Source organism: Aethalodelphis obliquidens, unplaced genomic scaffold (genome assembly GCF_003676395.1).
Source record: "Aethalodelphis obliquidens isolate GAN/ISIS:26980383/991018 unplaced genomic scaffold, ASM367639v1 scaffold24, whole genome shotgun sequence".
Taxonomy (NCBI): domain Eukaryota; kingdom Metazoa; phylum Chordata; class Mammalia; order Artiodactyla; family Delphinidae; genus Aethalodelphis; species Aethalodelphis obliquidens.
In genome coordinates, this window is record NW_020837968.1 from 23,445,010 (window position 1) to 23,462,955 (window position 17,946).

General features: G+C 49.5%; 1 protein-coding gene across 4 annotated transcripts in view; it reads right to left on the bottom strand.

Annotated features, from left to right (window-relative positions):
• The window catches only part of SDCCAG8 (SHH signaling and ciliogenesis regulator SDCCAG8), a 261,979-nt gene that overhangs the window by 471 nt on the left and 243,562 nt on the right, over positions 1-17,946 (bottom strand). For 3 of the 4 annotated variants that reach the window (XM_027122442.1, XM_027122449.1, XM_027122445.1), the window contains one exon: positions 9,451-9,575. The exons of the other annotated variant lie outside the window; for it this stretch is intronic. In XM_027122442.1, coding sequence (XP_026978243.1) covers positions 9,476-9,575 — 100 coding nt within the window. In that variant the 3' untranslated portion in view covers positions 9,451-9,475. The remainder of the gene's footprint in view (positions 1-9,450; positions 9,576-17,946) is intronic. 4 annotated transcript variants of the gene reach the window in all.

Here is a 17,946-nt window from a genome sequence, read left to right on the forward strand (position 1 = left end):
ATTGTACGTAACCAACTGTATGAAAAGTTTGTAGGAATATAAGGTGAACTCTTTTAATGCTTTAAATCTGAAGACACGCTATATTCCAGACCTCTGCATGTCTCTTAAATAAGGGTGGTCTGATGACAGGACACAGCTAAAGAGCCATCTCTTCCCCCATGGACAGGAGAAAGGAGACACTGATTCGTGCCAGAATCTGTTTACTGAAAATTGCTCAGACATTACAGTGAGTAAAACTGGACAAAAAAACAGGATGTGGATAGACCAAGTGTCCCTAAGAAATTCCTGGTGAAATGATAACAAGCTAACACCTCCAAATGTTTAGATGCAGACAGTGTGTTTTAACATATATAAAGGCATTTTCACATGGAAACCACCTACCACATGCTGGAAGAGGGAATTTAGTGTATGTCCTCTCCTAGTTTTAAACAGGAATAAATGTTTCAAAACTAGCTCATGAAAATTGGGTTGAAGGAGTCGCAAGTTAGGAAAGTACTGCTGCCTGCCCTAGCGGATGTCGGATGTGGCTGTTCAAATTAGTTTAACCCACGTCAGGAAGTGGTGTCAGAAACCACTGGAAATAGTTACATTGCACAGGACATTTCTCGAGTACCTACTGTGTCCTGTGTGGGAAGATGACTCAGACACGGTCTTTGCCCTCCAGGAGTGTGAAGTCACCAGGATGGTAGAGACTAGATAGAGGGCTAGGATGATAACTACCGAATCCCAGTTCTCACTTCAAGAGATGAATTGGAATGTAATGCAGGGACACGGGCCCCATCTGGTCTCTGTTTGGCTGGGTGAGAATCATCTTCAAGAGAAACAAGTGGGCTCTGCACTCCCCAACAGAGATTTCCTGAATTAGAGAGGGCTCTTGTCTACCCAACTTAAGCCACGATTACTTGTGGAGGATTTCCAAGACAGGACGAGTGATCAGCGTTTCCAAGATCAGAGTTTGCACAAGAAAAATATGAAAATTAGCCTGTTATCTTTTTTAAAAAATGAGAAAACGTTTACATTTCAAGTAGATTTCCCAGCATATGTGAGACACTCATGACTTTTTAGTGAGCAGTTCTGTGGGTTTTGACACAGGGCAATTAGAGTATCGTGTGCAGCCCTGCTCTCAGACAGTGGGGGGCCCCGGACGTGGTGAGGAAGTGAGTGGTGTCTGTGTGCATCTCTTTGGGGGTTTGGGAGGTGGATGGACCCTCCTTCGTGGCGCCCACGGGGCTCCTGGAGCATCACAAGGAAGCCAGGGAGCCCCAGGGCCCTGCCGCTGCAGAAAGGGCGCCCCTGTCCTCAGAGGCTGCCGCCAGCTCCATTTGCCCATCAAACACAGGATCTCCAAGAGCTGATTTGCCTTCCGGTCCTGACTGAACGGATCCAGTGAATGACTGGCTTGAATGACCCTCCTGTCCCACAGACAGGCAGGCTGCCTGCCCACCGGGTGCTCTGGAAATGGTGGCTTACTTTCTAACTTTAGAGATTCGAGGGCGTCTTTGAATACGAGAATAAGCATAAACTGCAATAGGCACGTTTTCAAAAAAAAAAAATTTGACCTTGAGGTAGAAAAGACACATACCTGTAACACGCACAACACAGAACAGTAAAGACCTGAAGTAGAAGGGAAATGTATTGTGGGAATTTTTTAAAACCAAGCTCCAGGAAACGGGCAGTTCTCGCATGAGTCTTCGCGGTTCCCGCCAGGAACTGCCCACCGCCTGGCCCATTCCCTGCTGGCACTTGCCCAGGGGTCAGCCCTCATTTCTCTCCCGGGCTCCATCGGTTTTCTCTTTCATTTGGTTTTGGTGCAAAGCCCTGCATTCCTCCTCATAGTACTTACTGTTCGCTGCCCGAGCCGTCGTGAGCATTCAGCAAATGGGACTGAATGAATCATGTACCCTGTTATGTCACTGTCTTCCTGCTAAATAGCTCTCAGTGTCACCCTTGGATGTCTGGATGTTTAGTAGAGAATGTTTCTCGGTTCTTCCCCTTAGGCAGGGAGCATGTCCAGAGAGACAGAATCTTTAGTTACTGCCAAAATCTGGCTCGTCTGCCATCACTTCTGAGGGACATGAGCCATGCCTATTTCCAGAAAGCTGGTTCACTGCCCACACCGCTGTGGACACCGTGAGGTCGGGCTGTAAGGGAGACGAGGGTGTGTGTGCCGATGGGACACAGCCAGTGTGAACCGTGGCTTGAGCCCTCAGCCACCATGTTCCCGTCCCTGGACCATCACACTTGTCACCGAGGCCCCTCGCTGTGGCCCCCCTGGGTGGTGTGGCCACATCTGCAGTTGTCGTGGCTGCCCTCCAGATTGAGGAGGGCTGACAGCACCCTGGCAGCTGCTCTTCTGCAGCGCTGTCCACAGATGATATAAATGCTCCCCAACTGCAAGCCCGCTATCAGTGACCCGTTTTCTTTGTTCTCATTTTAAACCCTAACAGAGCCTTCTCTCCACAAACCCTGACTTGTGTGTCTAATTTGTTTCCGAAGTTTAAATTCAAAGTTTAAAAAACGAGTCTCTCTGGGTGACCTGAATTGTTCCCCAAGCAGCCACACTGCGGGGTCCAGCTGAACCTTCTCTGCAGCTTCGTTCCCAAGCCCGCAGCCCAGGGATGTCACGGCACCAGCTAGGCCCTATGCATACGGATGCTCACGGTTCAGCCTGCCCGTTGTTTCCACCATGTGTCTCTTCTCTGTGCATCTCCACTGGCCTCTTAGCAGCCCCTCCCAATGGAATATCCCTCCTTCTTGCTTTTTCCCTTGCTCATTTGTACGTTTTCCGTCTCTGTGTGGCCAGGTTAAAAAAAAAAAAAAAAAAAAATGGACCTGTTCCTCATGCCTCTGGCAGAAAAGCATCTATTTTTAACTCAAGAAAGAAGGTAGAATCCCTCCCCCAACCTCTATCTGGGGCATTTCAAAGCTTGGCCTCAGCTGACAGAGCTCCAGGGAAGCCCCCAGTACCCTCCTCCATGTGTCCCCACTTTGGGAGCCAGGCCACTGCTCTGCGGCTTTCTCAGCTGGGGCCCAGCTCCAGGCTGCTGCCCCGGGAGAGAGGGAACTCCCTCCCCCTTCCATGCAGCCCATGGCCCAGGGAATGAATACCAGTCTCTCTGGAAGTTCATTTCCCAGCTTTAGTCACTCCACTCCTCTGGGCCTGATTTTTCCATCTGTGCAAAATGGATGCTAAATGATTTCTCCAAGTGGCCCTTTCAAGCCTTCAGCAATCACAGTGCTACCCTGCTAGACGGTCATCTCTTCTGGGCCCTAGTAATGCAGAGAGCTCCGTTTTAAAAGGAAGCTCGTTCTATTACTTTTTTTTTTTTTTTTTTTTAACCAGAAACTGAGCGATGCGGAAGCGAAGAACTTACCTGAAGTGGTCCAGAACTGAGATTTGAACCCAGGCAGTTTGACCTCAAAGTCCAGGCTCTTTTTAATGCTATTCCAACCAGCTTAGTGAAAGAGCAACCACGTTTGATATTTCTGGGATTAAGGAGGAATCAAATATATCAGGCAGCCCGGAATAAATCAGCCATGTGACCTATGGGTGGTCACCAATTTGTCCTCACCAGTCCCCTGCAGCACTTTGTGGAAACGTGGCCTCAGACATGACCATTGACCTGTAAGCAGGCAGTTCTCCACCCAGCACGGGGCTCAAGGTCGCGAACTGCAGGTCAGGAGAGGCCTGCCTCTGCCCCACACAAGTCACTGGAGCTCTCGCTAAGCTGTGTACCCCTCCGGCCAGCACAGCTGCCAAACGGGCAGGAGTTCGTGGCAAGGTCACCACAGGTCCTCGATTTATTCTTCCCTCCCGGCTGCCTGGCTGGGTCTCTGACAATGAAAGCTCTGTGGCAGGCAGAGTTCAGGCTTCATTTTCCCTGGACTCTGGGGCCTGACTTTGCTGCCTCTGGGCTCCAAAATCAGAGAAGAACTACAGAAGCCAGAAAAACGCAACAGTAAAGGCAGGACAGACTTCCTCGCAGAAAGAAAGTGTGGACAATGACACTGTAGCTTCCTGGAAAACAGCAGCTCGATCTGGACTTGGGACTTGCAATGTGGGGGGATGCAGGGAGCCCTGCGCACAGACAGGAGCGGTCAGAGGCGGAGGCCACGCGCGCCCAGGGGCGGGACTGCTGCGCCAGGTTCTCCCCAGAGCACACTCCAGCACGGGGGTTCCTTCCACAACCCTCGGGATCCCCAGCGTGTCATCTTCCAGCGTTCTTGAATCTCATGAGTCACGAGAACTTCCCCTGCACATGGGCAGGGGTCTGTGTTTTATACGCACCATGTTTCCATGGTAAATAGATTTTAAGAATTCCCAAAGGACAGACAGTGTCACCAACAGCAGAGAGTGGAGCCTCTGGCTGCCTCATGTTTGAAAGCGTTAAAAATAAAGACAACATTGACATTTGGGGTTGTAATGTGACGGAATTACAGTCTTTTAAAGGCAAGAACCACTTATCTACACTACATGTAATATTCAGTGTTTTGTTCACTTGTCTAATTGGATTAAAATATTTAGCTCCCTTTAAAATCTTGATTGTGAATTTATATTGCAAAATGTAATGTCTGACTCGGGAAGCAATAAGTGGAGCAAATGTATCTGAAGCAATGTAAAATTCAATTTATTTTCCTTCCATGAGTCTTATTCTGAAATTATTCACTCTTGGACAAAGTGAACTAACTGTTAACGAAGAGCAAGTTTGGCTTAAATGAAGCTATATGCGCTTTTCAATATCAATTACACACAGGGCCTTTAGTTAAAAAAAGAAAAAAAGTTAAACTATGCTATTTGAGTTTGAGGAAGCTTCTCTGAGGGTCGCCAGACCCCAGGTTAGAAATGCCGCGCCAGGGGTCTTACGTCATTCTTTAACAACCCTCAGGCAGCAGGGAGTTAATGACATTTTCGCTGCATATGTTCAAGTTTATTTAAAAAAATATGCAAGTCACTTCGGTTGACAGTGTCTTGTACACAGTTTTGAAAGAATCAGGGCAAACTTTAACAGAGTCAGTTTTTATTTGAAAAATATTTTCTGGGAATGTATCAGTGTTTATTTTTGAGACTGACAATTCGGGTGAAAATCAGGATAAAAACAAAAAAACAACAATTTGGTTGAAATCAAATTGTTTGTTTTCATCTATTTAGAATTCTTTCCAAAAAATCTTGGTTCAGGAGGAGGCTTTTTAATTTATTTTATTCAGTGTATCTGCTGTTCTATTCAAGCACCATCTGTCTCACAGGTAGCTAGCTTCGTGGAAGCGCCGACGTAACTGGGTGAAGCCCTCAGGGCTCAAGGAAGGACCACCACAGACTCTGTGGACACCTCCAAGTCCCAGCTGGGCGACCCTACAGCTCAGACTGCAGGGGCCCGCAGGAGCTGTGCGGCCCTCACTGGAGCGCACAGTTCTGAAGCCTCCCCCTACCTTTCCTTCAGGTCACAAACGGGCCTTTCCTCCCTTCGTCATCATCTGTGTCTTTGTTTCTCGTGCGTGTTTCCAGCTTTCTTCATGAATCCTTTGGTGTAACGAGGTAATCTCCATGATTTTGAACATAATCACATATGTCTGCTGGATCCATGCACAAGTTTAAATCAAATTAGAAAGTAAATTCACTGCCAAAAATGCTCAAAAGTCATAGGGCCAACTGATTAATCACCAATAAGTCGGTTTCAGATGCTGTTTTCTAAACTGTAAAAGTGATGCATCTGAAGGGACTAAAAAGGCATCCCTCCCCAGACTGAACACTGAGGACGGAATCAAACAGCCTTTTGGGACAGAGGCTATCAGAAAATGCAAATCAGCTGAAACCATATCATCACCAAATAAATGTACAAGTAAAATAATCTCGATGTAAATGACAGTCCTCCAAGCAGACAGATAATTTCCATTCTTTCCCGTCTCTCAGATGCCATTCTCCCCAAGAAAAGACTCTTAAGTTCCTCACCAACTGCTGCCACCCATCCTGGCCAGATGTTAGAGCCCCAGGCGCTGGGTCACAGACCCCTAACCCCGCTCCCAGCTGTCAGGCCTTACCAAGACTCCCCTGGGGCCCAGGTTCTGTATCCTGGACACCACCCCTCAAGTCCCCACCCCCCACAACCACAGTCACTCCCGTCCCTGAAGAGAACAGAGGAGTAAGACTGGGTTAGTGTTTTCATGTCTCTATTTCGCTACAAGAACTAACAGCAATTCATGATGTTTCAAAAGCTGTCTCCCAGAAGTGTTTTCCCCAGGAGTGAAGCAGGAGATTCATAAAGCCAGTGTTTTTAATCAGTCCTAAACTAAGAACAAGTCAGAAGAGCAGCCTCGAACTTGGCGATCAGCAAACTGAGCCACGTCCACTGGGTCAGCCACAAGGCCGGCCCGACTCTCGCCAGGCTGGCCACCACACAACAGCAGCGTTTCGGGGAGACGGGAATTCTTATGGCCAAAGAATGTCACAGCGGCAGTTAGGACGGTGAGCGGCCCCCTCGGCCAGGCATGTTGCTGTGCATGTTTCAGAAGTTAAGCAGAAACAATTTAGAACAATAAAGCCTCCTAAACAGGCTAGATGTTTCCTGTCAGAGGCCACTGGCCAACCCGAGCTTGTCATCTGCTTCAGGGCCCAGGGCTCAGGCACAGGAACAAATTGGAGGGATGTGACTCAGCTTCAGGGCAGCTGCCCGGGCCAGAAAATATCCATTCTCTTTTGAGAATCCAGCGGATAGAGAGTTTTAGAGTTTGACGTGCAAAATTATTATGCTTAATTCATCCAGGCTGGGAAAATGGAAGCCTTTAGCTAAACCATCCCAAAACCAGAGACAAGCCAGAGGAGTCTCTCCCCCGGAGAAGGGTGGGAGTGAAGTGGGTGTGGCCGGTGACTCTGGAACCCTCGGGAGGTAGCACCCTCCACATACCTGCCAGGGTCAAATGGCAGCCTTACTTACCTCAGGTAAGGCTCCCTGGAAACTAAACTCACAGTTCAAGTTTATTCCACGGCAGAAACAGGTCTAACGCCGCACTTGGGCGCAAAGAGTGGGCCTTTGCTTTAGAGAGTAGAGAGCTTGCCTGGGTTCCTGTCTCCTCTTTGAATGCTAGTATTTGCTACTGAAAGCCAACATTTTCTCTACCAAGCTTCTTTTGTCATGTTCACATTAAAATAATTCCAAATGCAATATCTGAATCTGAAAGATCCCTTTAGAGATGAGCCAGATGGGCCAGTATCAGAGAGCATAGGATGGTCAAATCATTTCTGTTGCTTCAGGCAAGGGAAAAAAGACCTGCTCATTTTTCTGAGAGAATTTTGAGGTTTTAGGGTTTTTTTAAAATGCATTTTACAAAAATTTTGCAATCCATTTGGCAATTACCAGGTTTTTAAAGCCCTGGAAGAGGTTTCTAAGCATTGATGATCCATGTTAAGATCTAAGTGGGCTGTCAGGTAGGCAGATGGGGAGTTAAAAGGCAAACCCCACAGGATAATGATCTGGTCCAGAATGGAGAAGAAACTACCACACGCTCAGAGCTTGTATAGAAGACTCTCCACAACCCAAGTTCTGAAGTCGTTCTCAGCTCTTGGAGGCCAGGAGCTCCACTGGTGCTGTAAGTCCCTCCAGCTGTCTGGAGACCCGATGGCCCCAACCTTTGGCTGGCACCACCCAGGGCCCCCCTCAAGGACCTGCCCAGACAGCTGAGCTCTGGTTGAGGTCTGGCCGCACAGGTACAGGATGAGGTGACTGCACACATTGGAGGAGCTGGGCGAGAGCAGTGAACATCGTTTCATGGCTGTTGGTCCCACAGGATCTCTGCCCAACCTGTGCTTCTCCCAGGACCTTCCCCAGTTTGGGGAGGAGAGGGGAAAAGAAAATCCCTGATATTTCTTTGGCCTGTAATATGCAAGACAACCAGCCATGCACCTCGCAGCTGCCCTCATTTAACACTTCCAGGGTCCCTTTGAGTTAGGCTGGTATGGTACCCACTATGCAGATGTGGAAACAGGCTTAGAAGAGACTTCAATGACTTGTTCAGGGCCTAGGGACAACGATGCATTCTGGAATCATTCTCTGTTCTTTCTGCCTCCCAGCACTTTCAGAGGCTCTCAAACCCTAGTGTCTTCACTGAATTATCCAAACAGCTCATTAAAATGCAGATTCCTGGGCCCTGCTCCCAGAGATGCTATCTCGGTGTGTGTGAGAAGAAGCCCTGAAACCCATGTTCCTTTATTCATATGTTATATGATGCTTACACAAGCATCCCGGATGCCTGTGTGACTGTAGGGCGTGTCGCTTGTGCACCACCCTTCCCCGCGAGCAGCCTCAGAGGCCCTGGGAGGGGACAGTGCAGGTGTGTCTCCGTCCCCCAGCCTGAGCTCCGTGACTGGCTCCTGGCGATGCTCATTTACTATTTGTGGAACAAATGAGGACTTTTGCAGAGGGGTTTGGTGGGCTGAGTGGGAAAAATCACTCAGAGGACAGCGGCTCCTCTATACCTGTTTGGGCACATGGTCATTTTGAAAAAAGAATGAGACAATTGTCTCATCATTTTCATTTCCTGATGCATTTTTCCAATTAATCATTCCAAGCACTTCTTGCACGGCGTCCCCCGGGCACTCATGGAGCACCTCATTATCCTAACAAACTGCTCGATGGGGTAAAAAGCCCAGCCTCCCTGACAGGAAGAGAAGCAATTTAGGGAAAAAATAAAGGTTTCATTCCCTACACCAAACTTACCTGGACACTCTTTCCCCCATTATCCCTGCTGGTGGCCCCAGACCTAACCTGAACAGGGAAAGTCTGTTAAGGAGTCAGACTTAGGCTCCATTTTCAGTGTCCCTACTTGCTAGCTGTATGCGCTTGTTTGAGCCTCAGCTTCCCCATCTGTGAGATGGGGATAATCAATCTTGCAGGCTTGTTCAAGAGTAATGAGAGTTAATGCATGTTATCTATGGAACACTGCCACACCCTCCGGCAGCACTCCAAACCCTAGCCCAATTATCAGCCAGCTGATTTAAAGCAAGACTCCTACATTCCATTCACAGGGACTCCCCTAATTGGGAGCACCTCTTTCCTCCACCAATTCAAACAGACACGTCCCCCAGGGGCAGTTCAAAGCCAACCTCCTCCAGAAAGCCTCCTGACCACTGCCTCCTGCCCTGCTCTCCTGCCTCCTGCGCTCCTCAGCGGTGGTGCCCACACGGTGCGGCTCAGCACTCTGTGTGGCTTGCTGCTTCACGGTGGGTCTGTTCTCCCGTACGAACGTTAGCTCGCTAAAGAGGGCAGGTCCAGGGCCCGCACTTCTGTGTCCTCCACTGTGCCCAGCACAGTCTTCAAGATCTCCCTCCCAGCTTATTCGCTAACCAACGGGACCCCCGGGGAGTTTAGCCTGGTAAGACACAGCTCTGTAAAAGGAACAAGGGAAAGACCACGTGTACCCCGGTGCGTTCTCTGGTGGGTGAGGCGCCCTGCACAGTACCTGGGATCTCAGACGTCCCACCTCTTCAGTCAGTCTGTCTCTCCAGCAGAAGCTGGTTCTGCTTGCTGAGGAGCTGCACCAGCTGCTGGGCTGTGGCCTGGCTGTGCTTGTCTAGTTGCTTTAGCCTGGAGAAAAATCCACCGCAGAATTAGGGATGGGTTCTGAAGACTGGGGGCAGTAGGCCTCAGAGAGCAGGGGAGCAAAGACTTCAGCCCTCTCCCTGTTTTCCAGTGCTCTGCGTGTTGCAGGGAAGGTCCTGACAATGAACTACGAGCTGGGAGTCAGGGTGACCCTGAAGTGAGGCCCTTGGACGGACTCCATAAGGTGAATGGAAGTGTATCAGATATGAAAGGGAATTGGGAGTCTTTTCGGTGAGCTGTCAGTTAGGGAGCACACAGATAAAACTGAATTAAAACTCAAACCTTAAACTCCCAGAGGTCAAAGATGAGGGGCCTAAATGCCTCCACTGTTCAGCTGGAAACATCTCTGGCAGACTGGAGCAGACAGCCGGTCCCGGCTGGGGAAGTGGGCGAGGGAAGGCGGAAACACTGAACTAAGGGTTTTCCATTATTAATCACTCAGTCAATCACGAGCTCCGGCATCGCTGACCAGATGTCTTTAAAGATCCTAAATTTGTCATTCTGCTGATGGGCTCTCCTCTCCAGACTTGCTAATTCTCTATTATCCTCATTTGTCCACAGACGGCTTCCTACAACCAGTAGCACACTCACCCATGGAAATGTAGGCCTTGGATTAAATTTAGACTTGAACAACTACCCAGAACTGTTCCGGAAAGAAGTTGGGTGTGTCATATGCCCTTCCTCACAATCCTCAAAAAGCACCAACAGTGAAATTAAGTTGTATTTTCACAGGAAAAGTTCAAGATGCATTTCAAACTTCAGGCTACATGTCCCGCATTGAGTCAAAAACTTCGAAGATGGTTCTGCAGACCCTGGGCTCAGCCTGCCCTCAGTTCAAGCTCTCCAGCGACCCCGTTTCTGGCAGGCTCTGAGCACAATTAAACATCTGCGAGGACAGACATTCGGGACTTAGGTAGGGGTGGGCAGACTTGTTTACTAAAAGGATGCAGCACCTGGAGACAGGTAAAACTAAAACTGCACCCTGGGAAACCTAACAGTGGTCTAGTAATTTACTCACGCTCTCCTCAGGTTCCTCTGCCGGTGGCAACCCTCCCCATTTCCCAAATGGCACCTACCGCCTGCCCCGCCCCCTTCTCGAGCTCCAGTGGGTTTTGCAGGAGGTTGTTCAAGCTGCCCCAGGCACACTTACTGCACCCCAGTCTGCACCCCTATCCTCTCTGCCGAACACTCTGTGCTCCGGGTTTTCAGTCACACCTGGTTTTCTACTACCCCTCCTTCGAAGTGTCCCACATTGCAAGGGTGAGAGGCGGGAACTGGAAATACCCGACGCAGGGGTCTAGCAGGCGTGGTGCATGCTCCCCAGGTAGGAGCCCGCTCTGACCACGCCCATAGGTCTATGCCCCGCCCACTGCCCCTGCTGTTTCTGGAGAGGGCAAGGACCAAAGACAGTCCTTTTTTTTTTATACAGCAGGTTCTTATTAGTTATCTACTTTATACCTATCAGTGTATACATGTCAATCCCAATCTCTCAATTCATCCCACCACCACCACCACCCCAGACCCGTTTTCCCCCCCTTGGTCTCCATACGTTTGTTCTCTACATCTGTATCTCTATTTCTGCCTTGCAAACCAGTTCATCTGTAGCATTTTTCTAGATTCCACATATATGCGTTATTATACAATATTTGTTTTTCTCTTTCTGACTTACTTCACTCCGTATGACAGACTCTAGGTCCATCCACCTCACTACAAATGACCCAATTTTGTTCCTTTTCATGGCTGAGTAATATTCCATTGTATATATGTACCACTTCTTCTCTATCCATTCGTCAGTCGATGGGCATTTAGGTTGCTTCCATGACCTGGCTATTGTAAATAGTGTTGCAATGAACATTGGGGTGGATGTGTCTTTTTGAATTATGGTTTTCTCAGGGTAGATGCCCAGTAGTGGGATTGCTGGGTCATATGGTAATTCTATTTTTAATTTTTAAGGACCCTCCATACTGTTCTCCATAGTGGCTGTATCAATTTACATTCCCACCAACCATGCAAGAGGGTTCCCTTTTCTCCACACCCTATCCAGCATTTGTTGTTTGTGGATTTTCTAATGATGCCCATTCTAACTGGTGTGAGGTGATACCTCATTGTAGTTTTGGTTTGCATTTCTCTAATAATTAGTGATGTTGAGCATCTTTTCATGTGCCTCTTGGCCATCTGTATGTCTTCTTTGGAGAAATGTCTATTTAGCTCTTCTGCCCATTTTTTTTTTTAACATCTTCATTGGAGTATAGTTGCTTTACAATGGTGTGTTAGTTTCTGCTTTATAACGAAGTGAATCAGCTATATGTATACATATATCCCTATATCTCCTCCCTCTTGCGTCTCCCTCCCACCCTCCCTATCCCACCCCTCTAGGTGGTCACAAAGCTCCAAGCTGATCTCCCTGTGCTATGCGGCTGCTTCCCACTAGCTACCTATTTTACGTTTGGTAGTGTATATATGTCCATGCCACTCTCTCATTTCGTCCCAGCTTCCCCTTCCCTGCCCGCCCCCCGCCATGTCCTCAAGTCCATTCCCTACGTCTGAGTCTTTATTCCTGCCAAGGAGAGTCTTATTTCCTGTGTTTGTAGCTACTTAAAACCAGGTTCAGGGTCTCCCTCGCCCCGAGCCTGGGTTGCAGTCTGGCCCTGCCCAGGCTCCCGATTCCCTGGATCAGGCTGGGGCAGATCCCAACCAACAGCAAGTATCTTCCATCCAAGTGTGAGCACTTTCCTCCTTCCATACTGTATAAATTACATTACCTACCCTCCCCCCCACCCCCCCGCCTTGCCCCCATTGCCCTCCTTCTGATATTGGAGGAGAGAAAAAAAAGTTTCCTCTGGTGAAGCCTTGGCCATCGCAGCTTTGGGAAGCCCAATCTACCCCCACTGCCATCCATCACGCTGTTACATGCAGCAATTGTTCGTGAGAGCACAGTCTCAAACCCACCCCAGTGGTATCAAACCGAAGTTTTCCTCCACCGAATCCTCAGCATGGAGAGGCTGGGAGAAACAATGACATCCCAGGGAGCAGAGAAGCCAGGCCAGCCAGCTAGGGCCAGGGGGGCATTCTGCCCAGGCTGACCCCCTCATCTGAGCAGCGACTCTGCTGTCCAGCACTGGAGTGGGTACCTTTGAAGACACAGAGGTGTTGAGAACAGACTTTTTCCTTGAGAAGCAAACAATCTAATGCTTTGCTATTTAAATCAGACAGGCAAAAACATCCTCATTAGCAGCTGAGCTCTCTAAACCGTCAGGTGTAGGTGGCTTTCCCCTCCAGTCAAGTCTTGGGTGTGGAGAGAGCGACAGGCTAAGAGCTACTGAGGCAGTAGTAGCCCACTGACTTCAAGCTTGCTTGAAAAAATGAAACAGCAACATGAGATAAATAGGTGACACCATCGAGGCTTAAAGTCAGGAAGGCGCCAGGAGTGGTCATCCTCCACGTGCTCCCTTGCCCCGTGGATGGATCAGTGAGATAACGTTCCTGCTGACTGATGGGTTTAGTGTGTGTTTTGGGGCTCCTCGAAAGAGTGGCTGCCGGATTCAGGGCTATGGGCTGAGTCAAAGCCTGTTCTCCCAGCACAAACAGCCGGCCATGGGCTGGCCGCACCGCTCACCGCCAGAAGTGGGGTCAGTTCCTGCCTAGACCCTCCTCCAGTGGAGCCCTCAGAACCTAGATGAGGCTCAGCTGGTGGTGTTCTGCAAAATGTGGGCCTTGGAACCCTGCAGCAGATATCCAGGAGCCCAGGCCCCACCCAGACCAGATCTATCAAGTCCCCGGGTGTGAGCCCCATATCAGCAGCAAACCAGGGTTTTCCTGCAGAAGCACCACTGATAGAAGGAGTAAGACCCTTGGGCAAGTCCTGCCTTCCCTCCAGGAGGCTGAAGCCTCACTAGCTTCACAGCTGAAGAGCCAAGGATGGCTTCACTCTGATTCAACTTGAACTCCAAGCAGTCGCTCTAAGGAGTGTTTTTTCTCCCTTTAAAAAATATGCTCCCTCCTTTTCAGAGCCAGCCTCTACTGTGTCACTTTATTGCAGCAATAAAGTCAATCACAAGTTCAGAAATGGTAAAAACAACAACAAACCCAAACTCACATTTGTTAAAAAAAAAAAAAGCAAACAAACTACAACCCAGGTTTTACATAAAACGGACTTTGTTATGGAAATATATTTCAGTGGCAGCTCTCTCAAGGTCTATTTTGAATATTAGGAAAAGACTTGTTTTTTAATTAAAAAGTTATTTTTTGTAACAGCCTTCCCCAAACACTGTACAACCCAGCCTACGCTATTCATGAATGCTTTATTACCATCAGCTAAAAGAGATTTCTTGGGGTGTCCTATTGACACATACACCGTCTTTTATTTTCCATGGCGGTTACTGCTCTCATTTTTGTTGTGCTTCTAAGTTCAAGTCTTCAGCCAACCACAGCTGCAGCTGCCACCACTGACAAGAGCTAACATTTACTGAGCCTCTGAGCTTATTCCTCCATTAAAACTCACTACAATCCTAAGAGGTATGGCTAGGATTATCATCCCATTTTACAGATGAGAAAACTGAAACTGACAGGTTCAATTAACTTGCACAAAGTCACACAAGGAATAAGTGGTAGAGCGTGGAGGCAAAGCTAGGCCGAGTACAGGTGTTCTTAACCACCGTTAACGGTTGGTTAATTCACTGAGTTACCTCAGCAAACCAACCAACTCTTGGTAAACCGTTCTCATGATGTCAAGAATTACAAAAGATCCCTTCCCTTAGGGGGTTCCCAGCCAATTAAGGAGACAAAATGGGTGCTGCACTCAGGGTACCACCAAGGCATTAAACCACAGGGTCAATACGGTAAGTGCGAGGACCAGGAAGGCTTGTGCCTACTTAGGAAATGGATCACCGTTTTCACCATCATCTACTAAGTGCTTACTGTGTGCTAAGGGCTTATCATTTATTAACTTTTTAGTGCTCATGACAATTCCATGAAGCAGGAACTGTTGTTATCCCCACTTTAAGGATGAGGAAACTGAGGCGTAGACAGCACATATGACTAGTCCAAGGTCACTCGGATGGAAATTTGGGATGTGAAAAGATGAACGGGTGTTGGTCTGGCAGGGGCAGGGCAGGGCCTTGCCACATGGAGGTGGTACTGTAAAGGCAGTGGTGTCTGGAAACTGTGCAGTGTGGCTTGACCAGAGGCTGTGGGCTGCTTGGAGGGAGGTGATGCTGGGACCCAGTAACGATTGGAGCCGAACTAACAATGGATGTTGTCCTTCAGACAATGGCATTGCCATTTACCAAGAGAAGATGGGAGGAGGGACAGGCCTGGGGTCAGGGTGAGGTACCTGTGAGACGCCCACTCACCCCCCCAGCACTTATTCAGCCTGGGGCCTAGAAGTGTCTGGCTGGATCTCCAGCTGTGCTGCCCAGATCTGTCGAGAGGTAAGGCCGTGAACGTGCTAGGGAAGCCTGGCAGAGATTTTCAAGTTTGTTAAAATTACAGACACCCAGGCCCCCACCACCTACTGGCCAAAACCTCTGCTGCAACGAGAATGAACATGGTCAGGCCCAGGCCTTGGGGAGGAGCCACCTGTCGAGGCTGGCAGAGGGCACGGAGCCAGAAGACACTGACGGATGACGGGAGGGAGGATGAATGCCGGGAGAGGAGAGGGGCTTGCGGGAGAAGCAGGGCAGCTTGTTGAGTGGCCGCCTGCCCTTCAGTAGGGAACTGTGGCAGAAGCTGCTTTCAGGGGCGGGAGAGGGGAGACCATCCTGGAGAGGGGCAAGAGGGTGTGCTGAGGATGGAAAGGCTTGAGCCGCTGGGCAGGGTGCCCTGGAGGAGGGAAGAGAAATCCTCAGAGCTGGGCTTGCAGAGGCAGGAGGCACGTGGGCAGCAGGCAGGCCCTTCTCCCAGAGGCAGAGGGAGGCAGGCGAGGTGAGCCTGAGCCTGAGAGGCCTCCAGCCCAGCAGCCTCCTTGTTCTGCCCCAGGTAGAGGGTGCGACAGTTTGCTGAGAAAGGAGGCCACGAGACAGGAGTTGCTCTGCAGGATGAGGGAGCTGGCCAGGGGCAGTGTCTCCTGAAGGGGTGCCTTCTCAGGTGGACACTGGCATCCCGACCTGCCCTCCGGATGATCTCACCCCCTTCTCCGAGCCCTGCAAAGCCTGGGTCAGTGGGCCCCAGACACCCTTTGGCTGCTTCCACCCACAATCTGGCAGCCCCCTCTGCCTGGAACATGACTCCTCCTAACTCACAGGGCTGGAAACTACTTGTTTTCAATGTTCAGGTCTCAGCATAAATGTCCTTCTGAGAGGAAACAATTTCTTGTTCTGTTTGGGCCCTTTGTTTTGAGCCACTTCCTGAACAAGGCGTGAAGTAACTAAAGGAGAGAGTGGGGCTGCCCCCAGGGCCCTGCGGAGGGGCCTTTCAGACAGCAGCCCCTCCTGCAAGGAGGGGCCCAGCCGACAGCCTGCCAACCACACAGAGGTTCTGCACAGCTGGAAAGAGAGCGGATTCATCAGCTTTCAGACTTCAATCCCTAACTGGGATGCTCCTTTCCCAAGGCCTATACCTCATCTCTGGAACAGGCAGGTGTTCCATCCTCTCCCAGAGACCCCCAGGACATGCTCACTGTCTGCACCGTACGGTCCCAGCCCCCAGGGGAGCTGTGGCTAGGCCAGGCCCCTCAGGGGCAGGAGGCCATCCCTTCCTGCGAAGCCCCGGGGCTCCCCTGTCCTCACAGGGCACGGCGGCCACAGGAAGGACACTTCCAGGCTACTCTGCACCCAGGCTGGGGTCACCATCCCGATCAGGGCCCATTTCCTTAAGGACCTGCCATCACTGGGCAGACTGGGCCCCCTCAGAGGAGAAGAGCTGCTGCATAGCAAGGGCTCACCTGTGCAAAGGCTCCCTGGGAATTACAGGCGAGCGGGGGCAGCAGTTACGATGGGAACAAGCAGGCCCAGGTTTCCAAAGCCCAGGATGCAGATACAACTAAAGGAGACTGGAATGTGGGCTGGGCCCAGGCACATCTCTATTGGTCCAACAGTGATGCTCTCTGCCACACCCCGCACGCACAATCAGAACCAACATTTTTTTTTTTTTTTAAATATGCACGACTTTAAGATAAGATGGAGCAAGTGGTGAAATACAAAACAACTTTATGGAGCTGAGTGGGCTGGGAAAAATATCTTATGCAAAACAGAAGCAGTGCAAGCTGCCAGCTCTGGTCCTGTGCTTCAGACACTCATTTGCTATGAATACTGTGAAAGCAAGTGAATACATATATTTAAATTTTTGTATGTTGTATGTGATACATACAAAATATATGCAGTGTCTAAATAAGTTATGAGGCATAATAATCAAATGAACACTTGTGAACCTGGTGCCAGTGCTGTGGGACCACTCCCTATGTATTTTCTCCAGCCCAGCCCCCTACTTACCCCGGAGGTGGCCAGTAACCTCATGCATATTTGGTTTTTGATCAGAGGTTTTAGTTTCACTCAACATTTAACCTGAGAGCTCCCTACAAACTACTGTGGGTGGCTTTTTGTTTGCTTGATTGTTTTTGGTGGCGATCGTGGTAAAATGTCTTTTGTCCTGCAATGTTTTCAGACTAGAGCCCCTCCTCAGATAATTGTTTGCAAAATGCTCAGACCCACAATTTCCCTGGAAGAGGGGCTTCCTCATGTAAATGAAGAACACTTTTCAGCTAACATGTGAATTTCAAAGGTGCACATGCTGTGACTGCAAAATGTGCACTCAGTTCTCTACTATTCCCAGTAGAGTACTCTGGTATTTACTAAGCATTTACTAAAGGCCAGGGAGTATTGTAGGCAGTAACTAAATGAATCCTCATAACAATACTGCACAGTAGGTATTTTTATCATCGGCATTTTGTCCATAAGAAAAGCCAGGCAAAGAGAAGTTAGTCATTTGCCCAAGTTCAGACAACCAGAAGGGTTGGAGCCAGGATTATCAAGCCACAAATGGCGTGTTCCTCCTTCTGTGCCCTTCTCACATGGGTGGGATCACCCCTAGTCACCTGTCCCTGAGTCCTCCTTGCCTCCTCCCTCTCTGCCCACATCGATTCTGTAGATCAGCCCTAAACCTTCTAAACCCCTCCACAGCTTGTTCTATCCCACGCATCCCACCAGAGCACCCATCTACACTTACTACAGTCATTGCTGGTCGGCCTCTCCCACTGAACAATGAATAACGTTTAAGGACAGGAATGGGATCTTGTTCAGCTTTCCATCTCCAGCACTTAGCAAGGTGCTGGACAAATGGTGTCAGAAAGAGCAAACCGGGCTTCCCTGGTGGCGCAGTGGTTGAGAGTCCGCCTGCCGATGCAGGGGACATGGGTTCGTGC